This window comes from Lepisosteus platostomus, chromosome 10 (genome assembly GCF_059453375.1).
Source record: "Lepisosteus platostomus isolate fLepPlt1 chromosome 10, fLepPlt1.hap1, whole genome shotgun sequence".
Classification (NCBI taxonomy): domain Eukaryota; kingdom Metazoa; phylum Chordata; class Actinopteri; order Semionotiformes; family Lepisosteidae; genus Lepisosteus; species Lepisosteus platostomus.
Genome location: NC_142620.1, coordinates 1873259 through 1899824, shown reverse-complemented (window position 1 = coordinate 1899824; position 26566 = coordinate 1873259). Strand labels below are relative to the sequence as shown.

At 41.6% G+C, this 26566-nt stretch overlaps 1 protein-coding gene across 1 annotated transcript; it reads left to right on the top strand.

Annotated features, from left to right (window-relative positions):
- Positions 1-1901: 1901 nt before the first annotated feature.
- Positions 1902-26566, top strand: LOC148653005 (isthmin-2-like). Its single transcript, XM_088647419.1, has 6 exons — positions 1902-2997; positions 11881-12102; positions 14982-15261; positions 19678-19815; positions 20606-20674; positions 22240-26566. Exons 1-6 carry the CDS (start codon positions 2860-2862, stop codon positions 22755-22757), a joined length of 1365 nt encoding a protein of 454 aa, XP_088503545.1. The 5' UTR covers positions 1902-2859; the 3' UTR covers positions 22758-26566.

The window sequence follows — 26566 nt, the reverse complement described above, 5'->3', positions numbered from 1 at the left end:
GTAAATCCCTTCTAAGCAAATTAATGGAAAGCATCCCACTGCTTCTTCATACTTTTGCCATTTTGACTGTGCCATAACATGTTAAATGCAGGAATGGAAGTGTCATATCAGAGCTTTTATTTTTCCAGTTTGGACACGAGTGCATATGATGATGAATGATACTACATGATGACAGAAGTAGTAATAATGTTAATGACTAGTTTGGAACATGAAAGCTGCCAGAGAACCTGCAGTGGCTTTAAGATCTTGTGTTCATTCTGGCAAACCTTGAACTGCTTATTACACTGTGTATTAAAAAGGATACTTTTTTTTCCTTCATATGGATAAGTCCCTTTCATGGTGAAAGGTTTTACCTGGCATACAGTATCTAGTTTAAGAACACTTTTTATACTTATTTTGCTCAGATTAGCAGAGATATTGTGGATAAATGCTGTGTTGGAAGTCATAGGTTTGATTAAAATGCTATGAAGGATTTAGGGAACATGTTAAATGTGTATTCCAATCCATGTGTGTTTGGACTTACTACTGTTTAAAGAGATCATATGTTGTATGATTGTAATGTTATTAATCTTGTACGAGTATGTTGCTGCAATGGAATAATACTGTATTTCCAGGTTGTCGTTTTTAATGTTATGCACGCATAAATACCAGTGCAAAAGGCATGCATGCCTTAATCTTTGGGGGAAAATGTAACCTTTTACTTAATTAACAATTGAGTCGCTTTTTGCTTCAGATTTGGTATCGACTAAGAAATTGTTTTATTCAAAAACAGCATTTTTAAATGCAACCACTATATAGAGCGTACAGATTTTGAAAGTATTGCTTTGTAAACATAGGCCCTATGAGTTTGGGGTGTTGGCTAGACCGATTTCTAAAATGTCTAGTTGCAATTTTAAACTAGGTTTGCTGTATAATCTAATGTGCTCTATTGAGGACTACGTTCTCTTTGTGCCGATTTGAAGACTGAACATACAAGCCTGCACACATTCAGGTGGCACTGTTGGTGGCAATTCAGCGCTTCCTCTTTGCCATGATGTAAATGTGTTAAATGCTATAAATAGGTTGAATTTCCCGAAACATTTTTGTGGAGACATGTCACCTTTTTAATTTTGAAATGTAATTTAAAAAATCTATCGATGTATGTTAATAAAGCTTTCGTTTTCTAAAAAAAAAGTTGTAACATTTTCTAGTCCTGTAAGCTCTGCCTGTGAGTATGGAGCCCCTTGGCCAGGGTGTGTGGGAACAGCTGACGAATTTGAGGATTAGTTCAAGGAAGCTGAGCCAATTAATGATTTGGAAGGTTTACTGCATTTTCTTCTTGGGTCCCCATTTCGCATCCGAGATCGTTCTTCTTTGGACAAAAACTTCTTAAAATCTTCTTTAGGTAATGCTGTTAGACTCCATCTTGTATCTCAGTAGACATGAAATCTTCTACATTCGACGGTTATGGTCTATCGTATCTATATTTTAATACAGATATATGTGTATATGTACGTTTATGTGTGTATTTTTCCGTATCGCTAACATCAGCCCATGTGTTGTGGGTGCTTCTGACCTAGACTTCTCTATAAATCCCCGAGAAGTGAGTCTGAAATGGCAATGTGTCCCTTTGACATGAAATAAGTGACGCATTTTAAATCCAATCTGAAATTACTAAGGGGTATTTTTATTGAATGTTTGCGGGGCCCCTCACCGTAACTTTTATCAACACGCTTCTAAGAAATCATAGCCCACGCTTGAACAAAATAAACTGCGGGGACGCTTTTAGAGAATGCAGTCCATCCTCCTCCTCTGCCTTTGTTCTCCAGCCGGCCCGTATCAATTTGTCCTCATTTTCAATCGGCCCTTGCGAGTAATTCATTCATTCTCTTTCATTGTGTCCGTTTGATCTTGGGACCCTCCTCCTAACGTCACAGTAACTCGATGGAGATGAGCTGGGGTGCAGCAGGGCTCGATCTCAACCTGAGCACAGAAAAGTGGGAGAGTCTCTTCCCGGGAAAGGAGCGAGAGGGCTTCATTAATTCTAAAGGCACCATCGTTTTCCATTAAAATCCGAAAAAAACGTGTTTAGTTTTGGATACTGAACAATCAAGACCACAGCTTAAGAGTTGCGTTTTAACGCGGGTCTCATTGAGCTCCATCCAGATGTCACCGCGCTGGGTGTAAAACAACCCGTGAAGTTTCCGAAACTTACTATTCTGTGCAGAAACCTGTCCAGACGCGGACTGGAGAGGCGAAGTGCAGACAAGACCGTCTTCTGTCAAATGGAAAGCCAAAAAATCAGACCAGCGAGGTAACGAAGGGGTGCAAAGATTTTTTTTTTATTATTTCATCGATACACACTTGGAGAGAGACGCACGTAGCTCTCGCATCAACGGGTTACCACATGGACAGGCATCAGAGACGGACGAATAAGCAAAAACGTTTTAAATACCAGCGCAAAAGTTTGAAAGAACATCAGAGAAGCAACGACTGAGAAGCTCGCCGTGCAACAACACTGATCCCGCAGATACACCCCAGAACGAACTTCTAGGGGGACTGTGAATTCAGTGAATTGCATTATATTGTTGCCTATCAATTAAAAGCTTTGCTTTTTTCAGATTTTTTTTTTTAATGAAAGCTTAGCTTTTTTTTGTGGGGGTACAAGAATACATTACGCTCCCCAGAAGAACAGCCTGGCACCGCAGAGGAAAGGGGGAGAGAAAACGAGAGTCCTTCGGAAGTGTCCAAAGGCTGGGAAAGAGATCAGAGCTTTCTCGGGAGCACACGAGTGCCGCGGCCGGGGATCAGGTCGTGGGGTGTCCGCGGATCAGCCTGCGAGCCTCGGTGCAGCTGTGTGTTCGCGCAACCCGCAGAGACATGCACGGCCTCCGGAGGCACGATAGTCTACTGCTGTGGGTCGCCCTCCTCGCCCTCTCCCTGGCGCTGGTCAAGGGGTTCCCCGCAAGGAAACACAAAAACAGCACCCCGAAGGTCAGGGGCACCATTTTCTTGGAGGTAAGCCAACCTTAATAACTCTTTTTGTTCAAGGTTTTTCCAGCTGGAATGCGATGTTTGTTTTGTTTTCCATTTTCAGCACTTTTACACTGTAAACTTCAATTTATCGTTGTTTGTTTTCGTTGGCCGCGGTCTGTAGTATTAATTGTATTTCTGTTAACACGCTCTGCACTGCAAGGCAGTTAAGAGCATATTACAGTTTTAAGGACGGATACAACGCATCATGTTACTTACATTTCTATTAATTTAAAGTGTTGAATTGTTAAATGCTGACGTTCTCATTAGTGCTTTTTGTGTGTAGAATTAAGAAGTACACATTACTGGACTTTTTATCATTAAGCACGTGTTTGTTGTTTCATGGAATACAGCCTGGTAAGAATTTTGTAAACAGTATTCCGGTTTTCCAAGATTTAAAGCGAACTACTGCAGAGTACATTTGTTATGAGAATGAGACTTAACTTATCGATTACCAAAAAAGTGCCGCCAATACTAATAACTTTTTTACAAGCTACACACTTGAGGACACAAAGTTGCATCATTGTTTTGTAAACACGAAGTTATTTAACACAGATGCGAACTAAAGGTTTAAAACCTTGCGCGTTGACTTTCACATTCGGGACTTGTTCTTCAGAAACAAAAGAGTGCGTAGTGTGTTCATTAAAACACAAAAAGTTGATTACAGGAAAGGGTAACTACAGTAAGGCATTGCACAAGGAGCAATATTCTGAGAGCGAAGCTTTGAGAAGCTGCCAAGATTAATGAGCTTTCTGTCACAATGAAAGCCCACATTGCAGTATTTCTTTACTAACGAATTGTAAACACTTAAGTGTAAAAACAAACAATAGACTATAGAAATCATAAAACTGAAAAAATGCAATTAACTTTTGTCGGCAGTTTCTAGCAAACGTGCGCCGTTGTGCAAGGGCACGTGAATCGCTTTAATGCTGCTTGTCATTTCAAGGTTAGTTCGTTCCTTTTACTGCTTATAAACGTAATTAATTCTGTCTAAATTCAGTGACTGAAATGTATCTTCTGAAAACCTCCCAAAAAGGGCAAGAGGGTGTTCTTGTTGTTTTTTTTCTGTCCTGCCGATTCTACGTGTAATAAAATTTCTACAGTCCCCTTACCTTGAGGAGTGGAGTGAAAAAAGTGAACGAGTACTTCTTAAAATTCAAAGGCATTTCTGTGTTTGGAAATGGCTCTCTACTTTTTGTGCGCCAGTACTTGCTCACATTTTATGAGCTCAAAATTGAAATAGAAAGAATTAGAAACAAATGGGTATTATTGGAAGGGGGAACGAAAGCAAGGAGCCAGGACGCTTCAAAGTTTGAAGAGAATGGTTTTAATGGGTGTTTCATGAACTAAAAAATGTAGTAAAACCGTCGTACTAAACAGTTGTAGTAAGTGGGAGGGCTAGCAAGAGAACCTTCAAAAATCCATGCGTGTCTTTAGTATCATTCCTTTTTAGCAATCTCCAAAGCCGGTCGTTGATAAACTGGTCAAACATGTATTCCTAATCCCCCAGTTCAACCAGTAAAGTCAGAGGAATGGGGCTTAATGGCTCTCACTCGGTTTGGATTTGAATGCTTTTGCGTTGTCCTGGTTATGCCATATGGGTGTCTGGTAGATTCCCTTCACCAGCTCCTTCCACCGAGCTGTTGGCTCTCTGGGTCTCGGGGGTTCTGCAGTTCCTGAAACACGTCTGAGTGACGGACCTCATGGAACCCCTAACGCTGAGTATTACCTCCTTATTTTGGCTGATGCACGTTGTGAAGGGCCTGCTGTGCCAACATGTGTCCCACCTGTCTCGCCAAGCGCTCTGGCTTTCGGGATTCCAGTCCCGGGCTGTTCACCAGCTGACAGCCAGGGCCCTTGCCAGCATGAGCTGGGGGTGAGAAGGCCAGGAGCCGCAGGCCCGGGCCACACGGACATCAGGTGAACTGGGAGCCAGGTCAGGTTGTGTGCAGTCAAGGTGAGCTGAGGGTTTATGTGAATACTGCTTGCCTGAGCAGAAAGAATTTCAATCAGACGGCCTTCTTTTTATTTTTAAACTTTAATTTTTAGCTACCATTAACAATGAATGATAACTTTGCTTTAAGGCTATAGGGGATTAACAATAGCTCATTTTTGCTAGAACCGAGCCAAACCAGAAGATGACCGGCTGTGCCTATTGATGTATTGCTCCATATAAGTAGTCTTTCTTGTTTCTCCTTCACCTATATTAATTATTTCCTTTGGGGATGTTATTTTTGCATTAGCTTAATTTTATTGACGATTAATTAATCTTTTTAACTTTAAACGATCTTGGATAGGTGTCAGCTAATAGAATAAAAAAATAAGGAGAATCACTCAAAGACTACAGCTGAGTATAGAGGGATTATCTGGTTTAAATTCACACATGAGCAGTCTGATTTATATATCATAATTATTGCAAAATTACCTTTTAAAACTCTTAAGATTTATTAGTGTGTTGTCTTTACTGTTTATTTCTTCAACACATAATTTTAGTGTTCTTCAGCAGTTGCAAGCAGCTGACAGTCTGCATAAACAGACCTGCAGAAGAGTTTTTTACAGATAGTTTTTGACTGAAATAAAATCTATACATTAATCGTCCTTTGTGTAAGTCAGAAAGAGAGAGGCTGGTCTTCAGGATGCTTTTAGTAGTAGTGTGCAGAGCTAAATACCTAATTAAAAGCAGTGGTATTGTGGTGCTGTGGTTGAAGAGCTTTGATCTAATAATGAGTTTAAACAGCACTGGGATTTAAAGAGATCTTCAACAAAGTCCAGATTCGTTTGAAGTATAAGAAGCCCCATCTATCAATAAATTAAGAATGAGGAAAGTGAATTACTGTACTTTAAGCACTGAGTCATTTGTTTACTGTCAAGAGTGAACAGAGAAGTCAGCACACTTAGCGCTCTGTATTGTTATTGTGAGAAGCAGATGGTTTAAAGTAATACCATGGCTTTTGCTAACAATTTAATGCCTTGTGTTTTGAAATCATTCCTGTTTGGTTTCATTTCTTATACCGGAGGATTCTAAAGAGTCTTCGATATAGGAGGGAAATGACTCCATTCACACCCATCGGGGTGACGCACAGCAGCCTTTCTGCACCAGCAGCCCCACTGTACAGCAGACCAGGGGGAGGAGTGAGAATCCGTTTCCCCAGCTGAATTAAGGGGGGCACTGTAGGGAGGCCCGTGGAATTCGGCTCACAGTGGAATTTAGCCAGGCCAGCAGGGCGGTGGGATCAGGACCTTAGCTTAACATCCCAGTGCAAGGACAGTAGCTCTACAGCGGAGTGTCTCTAGTCACCATGCTGGGCCACTGGTGCAGACATTCCAGCCCCGAGCAGAGAACGGTACCTGCTCATCCACTAACGCCACTACAGCATGGGCTTGGCTCTGCCCAGTCCCAGGGCCCGCCAGGCCCACCTTGCTGAGCTGAGATCTGCGCAGGTCGGGTGATCGTGTTGGAGAAGGAGGGGATACTGCTGTAATGTAGTGCAGCACTTGGCATCATTTAGAAGCTCCTCGCCCTGACATGTTGATATACATACTCGCTTGCTAAGTATGTTAAATGACTGTGTTATAGTGTCTTAATAAAGTGTAGGTTCATTATGTATAGGTTTTTTTAACCATTTGAAACTAGCTGTAAAGCTATTGGGCCTCACATTAGTCTAAATGTTGTGCAGTGAGATCAGTACTCATGCTCTTAATGTGCATAGCTTACTGCAGCTAGTGTGACTAACCATTCTTTTTCTAAGAGTCAATTTTGTATAAAGCCAACAAGAAGGGTTTTTGTTGAGGGTTTAATAAAGCTGCAGCAGCACACATGAAGAAGAGGGAGCTGCTCAGGGACAACAGTCTGGGGAAACAGTGGGATTCTTGTGTAGGACTAACAATGTGCATTATTCCTAAACTCCAGTGTCTGAGGTAGAACCGGTCCAGTCTAGTGAATCAAGTGGCTCTGTGAACTTAGGATGTTTGGTAAAGTTCTCAGATCCTGGTTTACATTTTGTTTTCAAGAATTCCAAGTCTTAAGTTGCTTTGGTGGTTTAAATTTCTGGTCTCTAGGTCTATTTATCTGCTAGGTAGCTGCGCTGTGGAAAGGCCTCAGATGTGCTGTACTGTAACAGAATCTAAGCTGAAATACACTATTATCCGTATGTTAAAGCTGCATGGTCCGAACATTAAGATTAGAGTGTTCGTAGGTGGCTTGAGACCTCTGGAATATTCTGGTTGCAGTGAAGAAACACCAGCTTCTATTTCTCCAGCAACACATGGACGAGGAGGGAATGTGCACCTCATACTCAAACACCCACACACGTCTCATGCAGGTTCTTCCTGCAGTTTGCAGAGAAATAGAAATGCAGAAAGCCCCACATTTGTTTGGATAGTTAAAAGTGCATGTCCCACACATTCTGTTTTTTAACTTAGATTTTAGGCTTTGACTAGAGTTTGTTGAAATAATACCTTTAAAATGTCGTGGTAAATAAATGCATTTATTTAATCAGCTACAGGATGTCAGAGTGAATTTCCTCCAGGGAGGTGAATAAAGAGGCCATACAGCTAAAAGCTCTCTGACACTGTGAGCTCTATTTCCATTTGAGCAAAGCCAGGCATGACTAGTGGAAGCAATATAGATCGACGTTCTTTTCTTGTGTTTTACTTCACATGGGTTTACATGTTTAACTGTAGAACAGCACTGTGAGAAATAAAGTGTTCTGACAGTGCTATAAATATACAGGCAGCACAGAAAATAGCTTTGATTTTGTAAATGAACAGTCAAATCTATGTTTGGTTCAATTATGAAGGACCATGCAGTTTTCCACTGTAATGTGTCCCAGTTGTTTTCTGCCCTGTGACCCTTGGTAATATGTTATGATGCCATCAAATAAATCTGTCTCTGTAGTTTTTTTGTTGTAGAATATAGACTGTTGTGACTGCTTGATTTTACAGATTTCTGCAGTGAGGGCCCTTCAGAAAAGTTACCCACTAACATGTTCAAAACATTGAGATCAGTGGAATGTGATAACTTTAGTATATTTGTAATTAGTCATCCAGCTTGATGAGAAAATTTGCTATGGTTTATAAACGCACTGAAGGTAAAATACTGTTCTGCAGTACCACTAAGTAAATGTGTTTTGGCATTTAATATTGAGACCTGTTTCAAGGCTGTATAGGTACCATTCATTCGAATAATTAGAGCCATGGTCTGTGGGAAAGACTTTGAGGACCCCTGGAAGTTTTACATGAGGTGCAATGATCAAGATTTGTGAGTCACAAACTGTACAGGACTCTCATTCAGTTTTATTAGCCGGTTATTTCTGTTCATATTGCCTATAAAGCTGAATAAGACTTCTGTTTCAATGGGCCACCCATATAGTGTGTTCCTCACGCCATAAACTTCCAGCAGTAGAAAGAGCATCATGAACAATGAGCAGAGCAGGCTGTAGGCTGGAATAAGGCCGTTGTCATGCTCCCCACATCTACAGGACCTTCGTGGGCACTCACCTGTGGTTTGTGTGGGTCCTAATTCTCCGGTATAGTGACAGAAACACTATATTGTAAAAAAGTTGTTGTCCTTTCGGATGAGACGTAAAACCAAGGTCCTGACTCTCGATAGTCATTAAAAATTCCAGGGTGTTTCTTTAAAAGTGATGGGGTGTTACCCCAGTGTCCTGGCCAAACGTCCCCCTGGCCTTTACCCATTGTGGCCTCCTAATGATGGCACACTTTGGCTGCTGTTGCATCATACAGGTGGGGGCTCCACACTGGTGGTGGTGGATGGAGTCTCCATTACTAGTAAAGCGCTTTAAATACATTGTCCGGAAAAGTGCTATATAAATGTAAGGAATTATTATAATAAATATAAATTTCATTTTCATCAATAGCTGTGATTGTCTTGTTGGTTAAAAGGTTTTTCTTTTCTATGCATACACCAGAGACCATGGTTTGTCTCCTCAGTTGCCTGTTAATTGGTAACTCAGACCCACGTCAGCCCTCCTCCTCTGTTGGTGGTTCTCTTTCTGATCCAGTGTTCTGAATGAAGTTTGTTCCGTTCAGCGCTGGTTTGTTTCCACACCTACGAAGGGTACTCAAAGTAGCAAATGCTGTTTGGACAGCTAGACATTCAGGATAATCTGGAGCCTCACATCAAGTTTACTTTGTTGTTGCAAAAATTGTCGGTAAGCCTTTTGTTATTATTTCTCATATCAAGTATTGTGGTGTAAAACCCTCTCATGTTAAGGTAAATAATACAGTTTTCTATGGTGCCATTTCATACATACTGTAGTTCACGTCTTCTGCAGCTACATAAATCTCACACTAGTGAGCCTTTAGAGGGCATCAGATGTATATGAGCCTGGCACGGCTTTTGGTGCCCGTGATTACCACCTTAGCTCTTTGATCAGAAAAGTCTTCTGTCACAAGGATGTTGATTTGGGGTGGGTTACTCTAATCGGCAGATCAGAAGAATACAGCTTGCCTTTGCAAGCTTGTCCCATCATTGATAGTTGGATTGATAGGCTGGATGTTGAAGGGAAGGCTTTTCACTGCTGTGTCAGAGCAGGTAACCTGCGTGGCTCCGGTTCCACCTGGCTTTCAATCATCCACACACACACACTGTGGCTGATTTATACCTCGAAGACACCTTTGATGTGGAGTTGTGCCGCATTTGGGTCAGTTTTGTGGCTATGTCTTGCCTTGCTTTGAAGTGCTTCACTTATCAGGATTAAAGTGACTCTTAAAGAAATCATCTGGTCCTAATTGCAGGTAACGCAGCATCAGTTTCAAGTGCTGCACTCCCCCAGACAACATGAGAAGGGCTGAGGGCGCACAGCTGGCCTTGTTGAGTGGCTTTAATGAGCATTTAAAAAGGTGAACTCCAAGTGAGCACAGGCCAAGCAGTGGGCATGCAAGGCAGAGATTATTGGCACCTCATGCATGTTTAGACAAGAAGTGTAATTTAAGACCTGTTGACATTTGTGTGTGCAGGACTCCAGTCATTTTCCAGGGTTGCATTCCTTTGTTTTTGGGTAGTTTTTTTTGTGTACAAGATAACCAGGTCTCTTTCAAGATGTGTTGGTTGAGTCCACCTAGCCTGCCAAACTGCACACCAGGTATTGATTCAATATTTTATTCTACAGCAGAGTAGCTCAGGAAAGTGCATTGAATTAAAAGAGGATATTTTGAATGTGGAGTGGTGGGTTCAGGAACACAGTTTTATTCTCCAGACTTTGGGTCTCCAGATTAAAGTAAACCAGATGAAGATTAAGTACAGATACACATCCTGCAGTATGTAATAATTTACCTGCATGTGGCATCTCAGGCAAGCATCCAAAAATTTCCAAACCCCTTCCCATCAGTTTAGCAGCGTATTATGCTAACATTAACCATCTGGATTTAGATTTTAGCTCGCCAGCTGATTTTTAACAGCGTAGTGAATCTGCATTGAGTGTTATGAGACCGCGATTTTTTAACGTTTTATCTGTCCAGGTTCCACGATGTTTAAACACCACCACATTGCAGACGTCTTGTTGACCTCGAGCCAGTACTAAAATGTTGTCATATGTTGGATATTTCACTGCAGATGGGTTGGTTTAGCTGAAATCTAAGCTCTAAGAAACCACAGCTGCTTCACGCACAGAGTTCACAGCAGAGCTGAAGAGCCCGTATGGCACAACAGGTTCATGCTGATGCTAACCATTCCCAAGAGCCCAGCGCCTCTATTCTGATCTCATTAAAGCAGGGAAATCTGGCACACACTACTTCAGTTAGTACCTTGAACTGTGCCTCAGGAGAAAGGAGTTACTTGTTGTAGAAGAAATGGCAATCAGCATCTTCTCCTCACTTCCTATCCTGTGCTTTGTGGGACTGGTGACTGCAGAACTTTGAAGTCATCCTTGCTGGTCTCACCCGCCCTGTCTCACCCGTTTGTAGGAAAGTGACAAATTTGCTGAAACCATCGTTGGTTTCAGACTCTACCAAGCAATAAAGGATCTATTGCCAGTCAGACAAACAATTGCAGAGGTTGTTGTGCAATAGTTTGAGGGTTCTCTGTTGTAACGGTTTAAATTTTCTGTTGCATTTTCTTTCTAACTGGAAATTGAGAAGTCGAGTATTTGAAAACGTAAAAAAAATATTCTTAGCCAGCATTTCACTATCCCACGTATAAGTAATTGAAAATGAAGTTCCAGTAATGAGCAGGACAGTGACGTGAGTGGCTTTCCTGTGCATTATCCTCCCTCTCCGGTTTGTGCAGTGGTTGGCTGTCTATTGTTATTCCAAGTGTCAAGCCTGCTGGGATGATGGACTTACTAACTCTAGTTCTACAAGATTGATGAGCTTCAACCCTTTCACGAAATCTAGTAAACCTACATGTGTGCACAGTTCCAGTCCTGGGACTGGAGACGGCACAGCTGGACTTGTACTAAACACAGTAAATGTGTATAGACACTAGAAGATGTGTTTATCCTTCTAATTAGAGCCACTTGTTTCCAGGAAGGTTCTTCAGTTTGCAGCTTGTTAATCAAAGTACGAATAACTATTAGGTGTGGCGCAGGTAAATCAACATAACTCTTAAATCAGTGCCATGATACCTTCTTTTTTAAAATAAAGAATCATTATATCTTTGTATTGTATGCACCTGTGAGTGCTTCATGTCTGTGTTCACAGCTGGTCATGGCTCGCTCGAACCTGGGACCACAGGGCTCCCTCTGCGCACAGGCAATGGCCTGTAATGGCCAAGACACACAGGGGGACCCCTCACTTTCATATCTGACTCAATCTCTGCTTGCGCGTGGTTTCACCTCGTAGGCACAGGACGTGTACTGTGTGTCGCGTGACTGTGGAGTAATGTGCTTGCTGTGCTTTTTTGCTCAGCGGGCGGAGTCCGTGCCCAGGGCTGGCCAGCAGGGGACCGAAAGCACGCAGCATCCGAACCAGGTGAAGAGCCTCCTGTCCTCCTCGCGACGGCACAAGCGCAGGTGGTCCCAGCGCCGGCTCGCGCCCGATGCCGAGGAGACCAACCCCTTCGTCCTGGATCTGCGGAACTTCCCGGATCTGGCCAATGCTGACCTCAACTCCCAGAACCCCAATATCCAGGTGAGAGCAGGAAGGCAGAGGAAGATCCCACTGTCGGGGCTTTGCTGGGGCCAGTAATCACCGAGCCAGCCAGAGATGTGGACCTCCGCTGCCTGGTTTTGTTAAAGGATTATTTCTGTTGCTCTGTCGTGAGTAATACTGAAAAAGTTCATTTTAAAAACCCAGTTAGTGTCTGTATCTGAAGGCAATTCTCAGAATGACAGCACCTGCTACTAGGAGGAGGGTAATATTTAAAGCTCACATTTATTAGTGGCTGATTCATGTGCAATTGCATTGTTTGACTTTATATAATGTAACCATGCAGTCCTGGTGTTTTGCAGGCCTACTATCTCAGAGCTTAATTACAAATCTATTAGCTCAAGAATAAGCTTATCCTCAGGCAAATTTAGAAAGCGTTGGTGTACAAACTGGGCTCCTGGGGAACAGTTACATTGTTATAGTTTGCAAAGACTAAATTTCAAGATCATTATTTCCTACAGGCTTTTAAATATAGTAATTTATTTGAGCAACAAATTCTTTCAGCCTCACATAATACAAATAAATTACTAATGGCACAATTGAGAGGTTTTGTAACTGTAGTCTGGTGATTAAAATAATAGCAGATAATAACAGGAAGCATGGGTTGTCTTAAACAGTGCCAGAAGAACAGCAGGAGATAACTAGTCTGTGATCTGAACTGAGAGCTCTCCTAAATACTTCATTTAGAACTCCGATTAACAGAAGAAAGAGAAAAGAGCTCTTTTACATTTTTGAAAATGATCGTTATTTATATTCCAAGTTAGAGTAGCTAATGCTTTAATGTGGAAAGTCTCTTTAGGTAGTTTTTACATTTCATTTAATGGGATCAAGAAATGAAATGTGACGGTTGGTTTATGCTTTATATCAGTTAATTATGGTCCTTCTGTCTAATTGAATTACTCTTGTTGAAATGAAAGTTACTAGGCTTCTCTCTCTCTGTAATCAAGATTTATACAGTCGCAGCTTGCATTTCCCTGTGCTGTTATAGAAAGCCAGGCCATGATATTGCAGGATTTCTTGCATTTTTGTCACTTTCTCTGAAGCCCAATGCTGTTGCTAACTGTAAGGAGAGACACTTAAGCCACCTTTGACTTTAAATTATTTGATTTTGTGTTCTGAGTTTTGTTTGTGTTTAGCATTATTTTTGGGAATATTCATAGACATGCAAAGAGCTATTTTATTACTCATTGTTTTAATTAGGTACTAATGCATTATTTTAAAGTTCTCTGAAATGTTAATTTGAAAGTTTGCTGATATTAAAAGGAAACAAATTTACAAGGTGACTTGTAGTCTGTTTTTACACTGCTGTTTTTACAGCAGGTAGCAAATGCTGTTAAATTTAAAAGAAAGACAATCACAGCATGGGTGCTCGGTAAATATTTCTTAAAACATTGATGAGCACATTTTCAAGATATATGGATTGAGCTGGGGGACTCATTAAATCACAAGACAACTGTACACAAAAAACCCTCTTTGATTTATTGACAATAATGGAAGCAGATGCATTAAGGAGCTGTTTATGATGAGTCACCACATTTTAATGGGGTGTAGTTAAGTGTAATAAGTTCACATTCATAGCCTTGACAAATTGAAGGAACTAAATGTGTCACGCTTAATGAAATCTGCACTGAAGCAGGGAGTTTACAATTCTTCATCCATAACAGGCTATATTTGGTTATTTAATTATCCCCAATGAATATAGCTTTCCAAGACGTTATTGCCTAAACAGGACATTTCTGTTTTTTTCAGAGTTTTCAACACTGGTAATAAGGACATAAAGGTTCTGATCAGGATGACGCCCTCCAGCCGGTTTGGTTTCTAGTAGCTGATAGATCTAAGGCTGTGGATGTATGTAACAGGCAATCCAGCCCAGGGCATCGGCTTTGACAGACTGGCTGGACAGCCTGTTATATACATCCAGAGCGCTCTGTGTAAGGATGCACCTGCTTTAATCAGTTATATACACACTTACCCTTACATGTGTCCCTGTGTGCCCTGGATTGTTACCAGAGCAGATCATACAGCAGATTTGTTTGCATGAGATTTTATGACCATAGGAACTCTATGCCCATAAATGAGTGTCAATATGTTCAGTGCCTCTCAAACGATCTATGATCAAGCTCTAGTGTGATATATAAAATGTATGTCAGGTGGGTAGCTGGGTCAGCATGCGTAGGCTGCAAAGGAACAAGGAATAGGTTTATTCCATGCTGAAAACGAAAACAATGTTTCGGCAGTGGAGCCTTCTTCAGGTGTGAAAAGTATGGTTGCATAACTGTTTTCAGTGTTTTTTTCTTTTTTGTAAACCTTTATAGCAGCCATTAGATTATTTTGATGTAAAGAAAATAAACATTTAACTTTCTGTTGCATAAACAAAAGGAGTTGCTAGCTGTCGCTTGTCCTGGTTAGTCTGTAAAGAGCTAGTCTGGTCATACAGAGATTCAGCATATTGTTACCAAGAGATAATACAGAATAGAGGACCTCAGCACAATCTGTCATCTTTCCACTGTTTGGGGTTGCTTCTTGAATTTTGCAGATTGTAATAGCATGCTAGACTGGCACCAAGCTCTGGTGGATATTGATATTAAGACACTGGGCTTCCCACTTGTTTTTGTATTTCGGTGCGAATAAGACCTGTTGCTGATTAGACCGGTTGACTAGGTTCTGAAGTGGACACAACATGGTTATCTTGCCCTACCTAGCCAATAATAATTGAATACAAATCTCTTTTCGTGTGTTTGCTCTGAAGGTGAATGATACAGCGGCTCTTGGGTCGTGCCGTCTCAGATAGACCAGTTATGGCGCGGACGTTGCAGTAAGTCCCCACTGTCCTTGACTCAAGCGGTCTGCCTTGGTTTCAGGTCACCATCGAGGTCGTGGATGACCCTCAGACCGAGATCGAGATGGACCTGCTCGAGGAGAGCCGGAACGACTGGCCGCTGTCTTCGGTGGACTGGCTGGGGGATAAGAAGCTGTTCTGGCCCCTGTTCTGGGAGTACCCCGACTCGCAGGAGGCCAGCCTGGAGGACACGCGGGAAGATCACACCCTGGAGTACGACAGCGAGGAGTCCGCCCTGAGCGGCGTCGGGGGAGACTGGGACAGCTCGTGGCACAAGGGCTGGGACTCCAAGGACACTTACGGTGAGTCGAACGGGACGCGTTTCTCCGGAAGTCAAGTGCCAGACCACCGCACGAGCGATGAGGGGCGGCGAGTTGGGAGAATAAGAAATAATTTAAAAGGTGTTCAGAGTGACAGAGATTTTCATGTTTTTGAGGTTACAAAATCGACTTCATTTGCCAGCAGAGATGCTGCAGCTCACACAGAGAACAGGCTGGTACAGATGGCAAGAGGCCGGCAGCTTCTTTTCTGTAGCAGAATCTGGCTTGAAAGCTCACGGAGGCCTGTTGGATAAAAGTTGTTAGACCTTCTGAATGCCCTCATGGATTTCATTCTGAATTTCTATGAAATGTTAAAGTGGGAAAGATGGGTTATTTTTAACCAGACAAATTTACGTACTAGGTTATCTTCCTCTGAAGAGCCTTGTAGATATTGCAAGTGGAGCCCTACCAGTTTTTTAACTCAGAAAAATCTGTAATATGTTATGATTCAGAACTGTTCTATCAATACGTTCCTGACCCTTTTATAGTGCTTAAACAATAACCGATGGCTTCTTAAAAAATGCTTTCAGTGTTTTATTGGATTCACTAAAATATAAAGCACAGTGTCATGGTTGTCTAAAAATATGAGGCAGCAACGGTCAGATTTTAAACACCTGCTTGGTTTTAGTTGATTGATTGTTCTATAGCCTCATACGACAGCATGTGGTCTCAGCAGGTTCCACAAGACTCTTAGCTCTTCGTGTATTTATTGACACTGGCTGCTTACAATTATCTTTTTAAAAAGAACAGTCAATAAAACCAGTTTCACATCTCGTACATAGTACTCATACAACGCATCTCATACAACACAATATGATTTTTTTTGTCTTTCATTTCTAGTAAAACCATTTTAAAGATTCGGAATGAAAAGTCCAGTTAGACCAGCAGTTCCTACCATATCATTTCAGTTTTCCTACCAGACCTTTGACAGAGGGGAAAGAAAAAACCTGAATTAGTGACCGTTTTTTACAGATGCTTGCCAGAAGAGCTCTGCTAAATTGTTAACATCCAATTGAGACAACTGAGCATTGTTTTCTCAATGGAATATTTAAGTAATTTTTGCATGCCTGTTGCACACTGGTCATTCTCTCTCCACAGAGCCCGGCATTCTTCAAGCCTTTGGAAATTTAAAAGAGATGCCTCCACTGAGAGCACAGGGGGAGAACTAAAAGAGAGAGAGAGGGAGTGCGGCTTCTCCGCCCGCGAGCGCTCGACCATCAGGACATTGTTTGTGTCCTCTTTGAAGTTGACACTGGTTCTTGGTTCCAAAGGCTTTTGAAGATCCGCTGGGCAGCTTGCTAATAGCAGCGTGAGCCTAGCCCACTGGATAAACAACTAATATTTGCGTTCAATTAGACAGCAGATTAGGAGGACAGGGTGACATGGGCTGACAGGGAAAGGCTGGGCTATTCTTCTCGTCCCACGACTCAGACTCTGGCTGCTCTTCGCACTGCATTTCGGAAGCTTTTAAGCCAGTTCAAAAATTCAGGGGCTGTGCGGGCTGCACATAAAATTACTTTGCCTTTTTTTTTTCTTTCGATGGGAAAGATGCGGCGTGCCTTCTGCTAAGCAGATTTGTTAAACCACATTCTAAATTAAAGAGGGATTCTGAACTGGAACATCCAGTCGGCACAGTTCTGAAGTTTTTCACTTCACTAAACATGGGAACTCCTTTGGAGTTTAAGTAAAATTAGAAATGAATTCTTCTGGTAATTATGCATCATTGATTTGATTCTTCTACGCATTACTTTGTCAGAACACAAGGGGAGAGGTTTTTGTATCATATACTTTATTTTATTTATTTTTTAATTTTGCCCATGCAGTGTGCAAACAGAACTGACCGTGTTTGACTTCTGTTGTTTTGGGTACTTTGCATGTTTTTTTTTTTATTCCTTCCTGCCCTTAATTCTTAAACCTGTCGTACATGGCTTCAGTGCTTCACTATTATGTCAGTGTGTCAGACTTTTCTGTTCAAATGCTCGCTACGTCCTGAGAGAATACATTTTCTTAAATAATTTGTAGATGTAGTTGAAATGTCATATCTTCCGTTCTGTGATTCTGTCATGTTGGTTTGTTTAGCCTTATATTGGCAAAAAAACCACTCTTGCTCTGTATTCTTGTCCCTGAAGTTTCCTGTGCTGCACAGGCTCCGCTATAAGACTCCATAGTGTACTCTAAACACTCCACCTTGCACGGCTTTGCCAGTCATTGCTGTTTATGAAGAACACTGTTCTCCTGGTGGCTTGGGCTTTCATCTCCGCTCGTTTGTTCTTTTTTATTATTTTTGTACCCTGGAGCCACAAGAAAGAAGAAGCTTATATACTGTGAATTGTGAGGACTGTACACAGGAATTCACTGTCTATGCTCTGAAGAAAAGTGCACCTATGACAGTGTCTATTAAGCAGCCAGCTTTTAACAGTTTCAGGCCCTGAAGACACACCTCAGTTTCAGCTTTTCCTGTAATAAAAACTATTCTGAAAGTCTATTCCTGGGTGACCCGCAAAGTGATCTGGCAGCAGAACAAAGGGGAACTTTTTTTTTTTTACTAAAACGACATGCAGTACTGTGCTAATCCAGTAATTTTATAGCTCACTTAGTCTGTAATCAAGGTCATCGTGTTTTCATTATTTACACAAGATTTTGAAAATTTGGCTATTAAAAACCATTGCATCTCTAATCTTTATGCTCTGGCAAACCATGATAGAGCTGGAAGGCTGCATTATTTCAGTGGAGCGGAAAACTCCACATGCTTTGGAGATGAAGGGTGCTGTAGTCTGAGGATTTTTTACACAAGTATGAAAGCAATGCCTGTATGTGAGGCAGACATTACAGACATTATTATTTTTTGGCAGCTGTCCCACTTTGAAATTAACATATTTTCCACAACAGAGTTCTGTTCTCATTGCAGAATTATAAGATTACAAAATCATATACACAGACACATAGGTGATTACAATTGCAGCCCACTTATTACATTTTATTCAATTAAATAAGACTACTATTGGAACTTATTGCAGCTTGAATGAACTTGGTAGGTCTTTCTTAAATGACTTAAGTATCTTTGAACTTGCAGCAGTTATGGATGTGGTGTATCAAGGTTTTTAGAAGCCTCTTGGTAGGGTTACACATAAATAGTTTTTTCAAAGCCACAAGCATCCAAGGATGTTGGACTGCATTTCCTTAGACATTGTATTTGGACTGAGAACTGGGTAATAAGATAATTAGTGTTTAATGCTTAAATTGGGGAGATGTAATTTCTGGAGTGCCACAGGAGTCTGTGTTAGGACTGCATTCTCACAGTGCTTGCAAATGAATTCACCTCCTTGCAGTGGTGTTCAGTTTTGTTGAATTACAAATGCTGCATGCAATGATTTAGGTATGCTGTGACACCCATTCGTTTTACTTAAATTTTCAGAGACTGTTAATTTTAAGTACGGATGATGCCTTCAGGTTCTTCAAGATCCAGCAGCCTTCTGTCTTGGAGACCCAGGACTTTGCTGATCAGATTAATGTTGTGCCAGTACACAAAGGTCACTCTCTGGAATCGTTAAAAAATGTAACCTAATAATATCCTTGATAATATCATTGCCACTGGCTCAGGAACTGAGTTTCTGTTCTTTATTCACAAAATTGGGGTCAGTTGCAGGACAAAATCTAAAAAAAAATAGTTTTTCTTTCTATGTATTTTTCATAAATGTGATTTAAGCCACCCAGTGCTGTGAGCCACCTGACTCTGCAGCTGTGCTTATAATAACCTGTGAGAAGCACAAGCAGAGACCTAATTTTCCTGTGCTCCAACTCAGATAATGTGATACCCTAAAAGTTATGGCTGAGAGAATGTATTGTTCATTAGAAATTAAAGCTATTAGGTGCTGAAATAGATGCAAATCACAGAATGTGTTAGTATTGGCTGCTGGCCTTTGCTGAAACCAGCAGAATTTAACATTGTTATATTTATTGCACAACAATGGAGCCTGAGAGTGAGTAAGATTAAATTTTACAGCCGAGTATGCAGTATTAATTGCGTCAAGCATCATTAAGTATTCAGTGGAAACAAAGTTGAGAAGAGCATTTAATAGACCTGAAGCTTTTTAAACACTTTGTGCAGCAGTTGAAATATTAAATTATACCCCAAAGAAAAAAAATCTTGATTCCATATTAATTTAAATATTGAACGATATTTCTACAGTGCCCATTTTTTGTTGCATTTGTACTAATTCTTAAGGTTTTTTAGGCTTTGTTTTGAGAGGGTTGTTTAAAATGCATTAATGGAAGTTACAGACTGATTTGAGCTGTAATGCTGCTTGAACGCATGGCCACCCTCTTGCTATGCCAGGAATCCATCGGTTTCCTCTGGAGGTGAATGTAAAAGCATTCTCTGCTGCTTGTTGTGCTCAGAGTATGAGGAGGAGGAGTGGAGCGCCTGGTCCTCCTGCAGTGTGACCTGCGGCTCTGGGAACCAGACAAGAACGCGGTCCTGCGGTTATGCCTGTACAGCCACCGAGTCCCGGACCTGCGACCTGGAGCGATGTCCAGGTATTGTCACCTCGCTCTGACCTTCCATGACCTTCCTGGGGCTGAAGGGTCTAGGGATGCTCTGGGTCGACTTGCAGCAGCACATGGGACAAGTCTTTGCAACAGGCGTGTCACTTCCTGTCTTGACTGACGCAAGAGCTCTAGGAAGGCGATCGCTCAATCAGGCCGAGTGGAAAAGCTTTAGTCTGGCACAAGCAGCATGCTCCGACAGGTTGCCGCCATCATGTGACAGGTTTGGGATTGTGCAATTGGCAAGTTGAAGTTTGGGATTTAATGGCGGCCGTAAATGGATTAAAGCAGCTTTGTAAAACAAAACATGAGGAAAGTCCAAAACCATTTGCTATGCAAGGTTTTCACACAGGAGCTGTTACAGTTCTGAGTTCTGTTTGTGTCTGTTATTCCTTCTTAGCAGGGATTTCCACCCACTGTTTTAACACTGATCCCTTTCAGCCTGTTGTGGAGTTTCAGCCCTGCTGTAACTGTTCATGGCCACAGAGAGCCCATAGGCCCCCCACTTTCAGCAGGGTAGTGTGGCTCTCAGCTGGGTGACCTACAGCCAGCTCTGTCTCAGTCATTTCAACCTTGAGAACATCTCTGCCACCTAGTGCAGTTTATACCCTTCAGCAGGCAGAGCGATATTAATTTCTAATTGCCATTTTAATATTTTTCATATTAACAAATACTGTGAAACTGTTTTTTTAGCATTCTCTGCGAGGTGAAGTGAGTAAATGCGTTTCAGTTCATGCCTTTCTCTCTCTCTCTCTCTCTCTCTCTCCCAATGGTCCTCAAGACGATGTGAATGCAGTGACCGATCTCATGCCCTACGGGACTGAGAATAGCACCGAGCTCTTCGATGCAGGTCAGTGGATGTTGGGTTGGTCCATTTTGTTTTCAGGGAGCCCCCCGGACCCAGTGTGGGTCATAACTGGTGACCATCTGGTTTCACTTTGCCTTCTCACCTGGAGACTCGGCTTTAGAGGGAATCGTTGTCTGAAAATGTGAAACAGCTCACGAATTTCACAAAATATCAACTGTCCTTGTCTTTAATAAAAATAATGTTCACAGAGCAGAGGTATGACGATCGGAAACGACACTTAGCACATTAACGTCTCGACGTGGGAGTGCAGAGAAATGGAAAACCATAATGTTTATGATGTAAGAATATATTGACCAGATTTGAGCTTCTTAGGTCATTAGAGTTTTTTAATCATCTCGGATTGCCTGTTCTGTTTTGAAAGGGGCCTTTGGGGCCGCATGGAGCTCTCCAGCACGGACAGTCCACACCTGCGTGCTGCGAGGGGTAGCTCCACTGAGAATGGCATGCGGTCTGCGAAACAGGCTGTTCTTCCAGAACATATTTGATTTTTTTTATTGCTCCCCTCTTTCCAGCTGTTACTTAAGTGAGACATGAAAGTGATCTAGGTGTTTCACTTCATAATAATAATGAAAAATGCAGTTCAAAAATATAGCCAGCTAAAGTGTGAGGATTTTTTTTTTCCATTGACTATGGAGAGCAAATATTTATGAAGAGAAATCTGCAGGAAGGTTGTGCAGGCTGCCAGGGTTACCTTATACGCCTAGAGCTGGAGGGCTTTTAATCCATACTGCATAACACTGCAAGCGAGCTCATAGCCAGAAGGCCAGATTTCATCCTGAATGAGGTCCTGTGTCATTTCATACGTAAGCCTGTGGCATTTGTGTTGATGAAAGCCATGTAAGTCAGAGGCTACTTTAGTGTTTGGTCTGTACTTCGATTGCTGGCCAGTGTTTACATGATGGATGACAATGAAAATATGAAGAACATTTTAACACCATAAAAATCATGTAATCTGTTGGCTGCCAAAAAGACTAAACAAAAGTCAGAAACAGGCATTTATATGCTAGTTGGACCTGTTTCATATGAGGAATAATGAGATAAATTTGCCACCCGTCAGTCCCCTCCCCCCTCAGAAGACCACTACCACTGAAGTCCATGATGTTTCATGTTGCAAAAGTGTCCCAAAGGCAAATTCAGTAATAATTTTCAGTTTTTCTGTCCATAAGAATCCCAAAACACATGGCCTATATGAAAACACCTGAGAGGTTACAAGCAACAGGAGGCCTTTAGGCCCGTTTTAGTAACGAAATGACCCCAGGATCTCATTCTTGAGAGAAGCCAGGGAATCGGCTTCAGCCACACACCCAGGGCTTCTCACTTGTGTTCTGCTGTTGGCTGTGGGGTGGGGCGCTGGGTTGCCATCCTCTGCCCCTCTTGTTGCCAGAGGGGGAAACTCTGCCCTCTGAGGCACAAACAGGGAGGGAGTCTCACACTGGACAGCTTTGAAAACGATGGCGCTGGGTTAGCGAAGCTGAAGGAGGTTTCGAGTGAATATGGCGTGCAATCCATTAAGATGATCAACTTTTGTTAAACCTTGATTCCTGCAGATGTCGACAGCTGCGAGAAATGGCTGAACTGTAAAAGCGACTTCTTGCAGAAGTACCTCCACCAGGTGCTGACCGAACTGCCCAGCTGCCCTTGCACCTACCCGTCCGAAGTCGTCTACAGCGCGGTCAATATCTTCGACGAGAAGCTGAAGAAGACGTTCCGCTGGCGCGACGCCAGCGGCCCCAAGGAGCGCCTGGACATTTACAAGCCCACAGCGAAGTTCTGCGTGCGCTCCATGCTGTCCTTCGACAGCACCACTTTGGCAGCGCAGCACTGCTGCTACAACGACCACATGAAGCTCATAACCCGGGGGAAGGGGGCTGGAGCGCCAGACCTCATCAGCACCGAGTTCTCGCCCGAGCTGCACTACAAAGTGGACGTGCTCCCTTGGATCCTGTGCAAGGGGGACTGGAGCAAGTTCCACGCCGTCCGCCCGCCCAACAACGGGCTGCGGTGCGCCGAGAACCCGCCGGAGGACGTGTACATGAACGAGCTGGGGGAGGCGAGAGAATACTGAATCCACCCCATCAAAAGAAACCCGCTTGCAAACTTGCTACCATAATGTTGCACGTCTAAAAAGAAACAGCTCTCTAAATGTTGCCAGGTCCACAGCATCCAGCGTGGAATCGGCTCCCTTTTCTTTCTGTGGAATGCTCTTCCATCTGTGTGTGTGAGTACGAGTGTTGTGGGTGGGATCGTGTTTGTTCACAGAGCCATTGCTGTCAAAACAGATACTTTTTATTCATTTGCAAATCCCACCCCTCCGCCTGCTTTCATGTTACTGGAGTATGTTGGACGATTGACTTTGGACTTGAAAGGATTTTCTATTTCTGATGTGGCAGGCTAGTAAATTATTACAGGAAAGGTAATAGCAGGAGTGGGTTTCCAGCAATTGATGATTGTTTGGGAAAAGAATGAGCACCATTGCTGTGAAATCATGGTGGGTAAGACATCAGAAAGTGCTTAGAAAGCGGCCTGAGCTGAAGGAATAGCCTTTCTTCACCAGTTTCTTTCACAGGATACGGTGTGCTGCTACAAAGTATGAACGGGGAACTCGCCGTGTCAGTGAAGAAAGGACACAGGTTGTCAATTGATATCTCTGGGAACACGGGCATTCAGTATTTATTTGATTCACATGGAAACATTTCAAACACTAAAGTTTCGTGAAAGGAATTCCAGTCAAGCTGCTAAGATTTCGGTGAATTCAAACAGAATCTCCCCAGATGTAAGGCTGCTGTTGGCTCATCTCCAGTCTCTGCAGGAACAATCCCGATAGATCACAGGCGGACAGTCTCTCAAAGGTTTTGGGTTTTTTTGTTCAGTTATTACAAGGAAAATGAAGCCTTTAAAAAATATATCAACCTGTTCTTAAATTACATCTTAAAACTCTTCATCTCTTGTAGCAAAAGTGGTATTAAGATAGAAATGAATTTTCAAAATAGATGTGGGGAAGAACAGTACACATGGGTATGAAATGAGCGGATGTTTTCTTTTTATAAAGGGATTGTGAATTTAGGACCGCGCATGATTCTCTGTAAACGCAATGAGTGGGTTTTAAAATGTGTCAGATGATGCTGTTTATTTAATAGATATAAAAAACACAGTTAATTGTATTGAAGCATTTGAGACACAGTCGCTATTTAAGTGTCAGCTGTCCGTCTTTGGATATGATTAGATGAAGTTGGTTCAAAACTCGAATCTTCAGAATTCTGGCAGCTTTAGCAGTGGGGTCCCCTGAGGAGTCATGTCACCAGTATTTAACTGTCTAGGTGCCCATGCCATAGTTACGCAAAGCTGCGCTCTAGCAGGATGGATTTATATTATCAGGAGAAGAACCAGATTCCATTGGAGTACTGTGGTTTTTCTTCAGTGTTGGCACACAGTACAGTCCTAGGAAAATCCATCCCTGTTTTTATTTGTTAAATGTTTCACTTTCTTCCATGAGGTGATGCTTTGTAAAGTAATAGGGGGCTTCACAGTGCTTCTCAGACATCATTTCGAATCTCTGGATTGCCATCAAAGGACTGTGCTATGCAGAATGTTGTTTTAAAGCCTCAATCCTGCCATTCAGCCTGGGTTGTGGTACAGAGAGGTCCTGGTATAGAGCGAAGGTGAACTTATTTTTAAAGCCTTGTGTTGACAGAATCCTGTCTTATCCAGGAAGAACTTTTTTCAGCTCTAGTTTTGTTCCACTGTTTCACACTTATGTGGATTCTGACATTTGGACATCTTGTACACATCTGTTTTCCTTTTAAAAAAAACATCAAGACAGGTCTTCTGTGGTGCTACTTTGGTTAACCATAGTGCACTTTGGTATTTTGACTACAGTTTTATGCAGACGTTTGGGCACCCCTGGCCAAATTACATGTTTTGATGATTTTCTAAGTGAAAAGAAGTTAATACTACTATATTTAAAGTAAATTTAAAAGTTCTAATCCTGTGCAGACATTCTTGCAACATACATTGACACTCTCCTCTGTCATTGAACAGAACAGCTTTAAAGAAGTCTGTTCCAGAACATAGCTTTAAACACAGACCAGGTGCTGAAAAAATGAGTCGTTGAAGTACGTGAACCTTCATCTTTCCGTTTGTTTTCATGAGGAAATATTTCACTAGTCTTCTTAGCGTGGATGTAACTTGACTTATACAATTTAATCAGTGTGACAATATAGTTTGTGGGGTAATGTATAGATACAGAAAAGTCTATCAATAAATTACTCCATATTTTTCAATTGTGACTTTATCTTTAAGGATGTAACAACTGTGTGGAGTTGATAGGAAATACCTGTGGCAATTTTAGAAGGGTATAATGCAAAGGATCCTGCATCTGGTGTTTTTGTTACAGATTTTTAGCCAATGCTTAGTCTGATGGGTTTTTAAACATGTGAGCAATACAGATGACAGGCGCCTCTTTTAATTCCCATGCACCCTGTATTGACATACTATCTTCTCTTACATATTACTTTTCAGATTAAACAGGAATAGTGCTGACACCACAGAACATTTCATCTTCTCTTGTACATCTCAAAACTGCAGTCAGCATGTTGCATTATGTGGCCCCTGAGTACTCTTAAGCTAGTGCTAAGGGATCGTTCTGACTGGAACAGCATATTGATGATCTGAAAAAGACGGACATCTAACTTCTTACTGGATTCACTGATGTTTGCTTTGGATTGGGTTCCCTGCAGAACAATTGTTTCAAAACCATTTCCCTCTGTTTCTCATCACCAGAGAGTGGCTGAGCATTCTCTCTTATAAGGTCAACATAAGTTTCTGATCCACAAAACCAGGAAAGGGACAGAGCGAAATCTTCAGGCCATAGTGAGGACTTCAGCGATTTCACACAGCTCTTTTCTTCAGGGATTAGGGGTGTAGATCCACACCTAAACCCTTTGGAAATGTAAATTAAAAAAATATTGTGTAAAAAAGATGTTCCATTTGCCATCTCCAGAAATGTTACTCTACAACAATTTTGTTTAACTAAACTGCAGGTCTTTATGTGAGTCAGCCAGGTGTTGCCCTAGTTACCCAAGAGCACAGAGAGCTTCTGGAAAACCAGGATTCCTGTTAAAGCCTTTGAGACACACCAGAGGTGTGGTAATGTGTAAAACAAAGCCGTCTTCATTCTTCTGGGCAGTTGTTGAATCACGACAGTAGCTTGTAGTGGGTCTTCAAGCTTTAAAATGAATTGGGAGTTTCTTGTTTATGGGACCTCTGCATTGCTTACATGGGACAAGGATAGGTTTCCACTGGTTGTGGATTCTGAATACAGAATTCAGAAAAATGTTGAAAGTTTAAGCTACAAATGTCTTATTGGGAATAAAAAATGTCAGATTACAGTTAATCATATTGTGATTATATTTTTCAGGAAAGGCACTTTATTTAAAGTATATATATATAAATTTTAAAATGTACCAGCATTTTGTAATTTGTGTTTGTGTTACTATTGTAAAGGGATAACTCACAAAAATGCTGCATTTTATGTTTAAAATATTTTGTATGTTATGTAAGTATTGTTAGCATGGTGTATTTTGCTTTTTTAAGATTGGTATTAGATATATTTCTGTACAGTATTTATTGTTAATGATTGCTTGAGCTTTAGAAGAGATATTCGGATTATTCTATGACACTGAAGATGCACTACAATTGAAAGTGAATAAATACATCTCTAAAGGGATCTCTGCTATGGAAAAAGGGAATCCATTTGCATATACCACATCATGTCAATAAAATGTTTTATTAAATATAACTTTTAATTGTAGTTTTTTTTTCTTTTTTGCAAATTAAAATTGTGCTGTGACAACAGTAATAAAGATGTCTGCCACA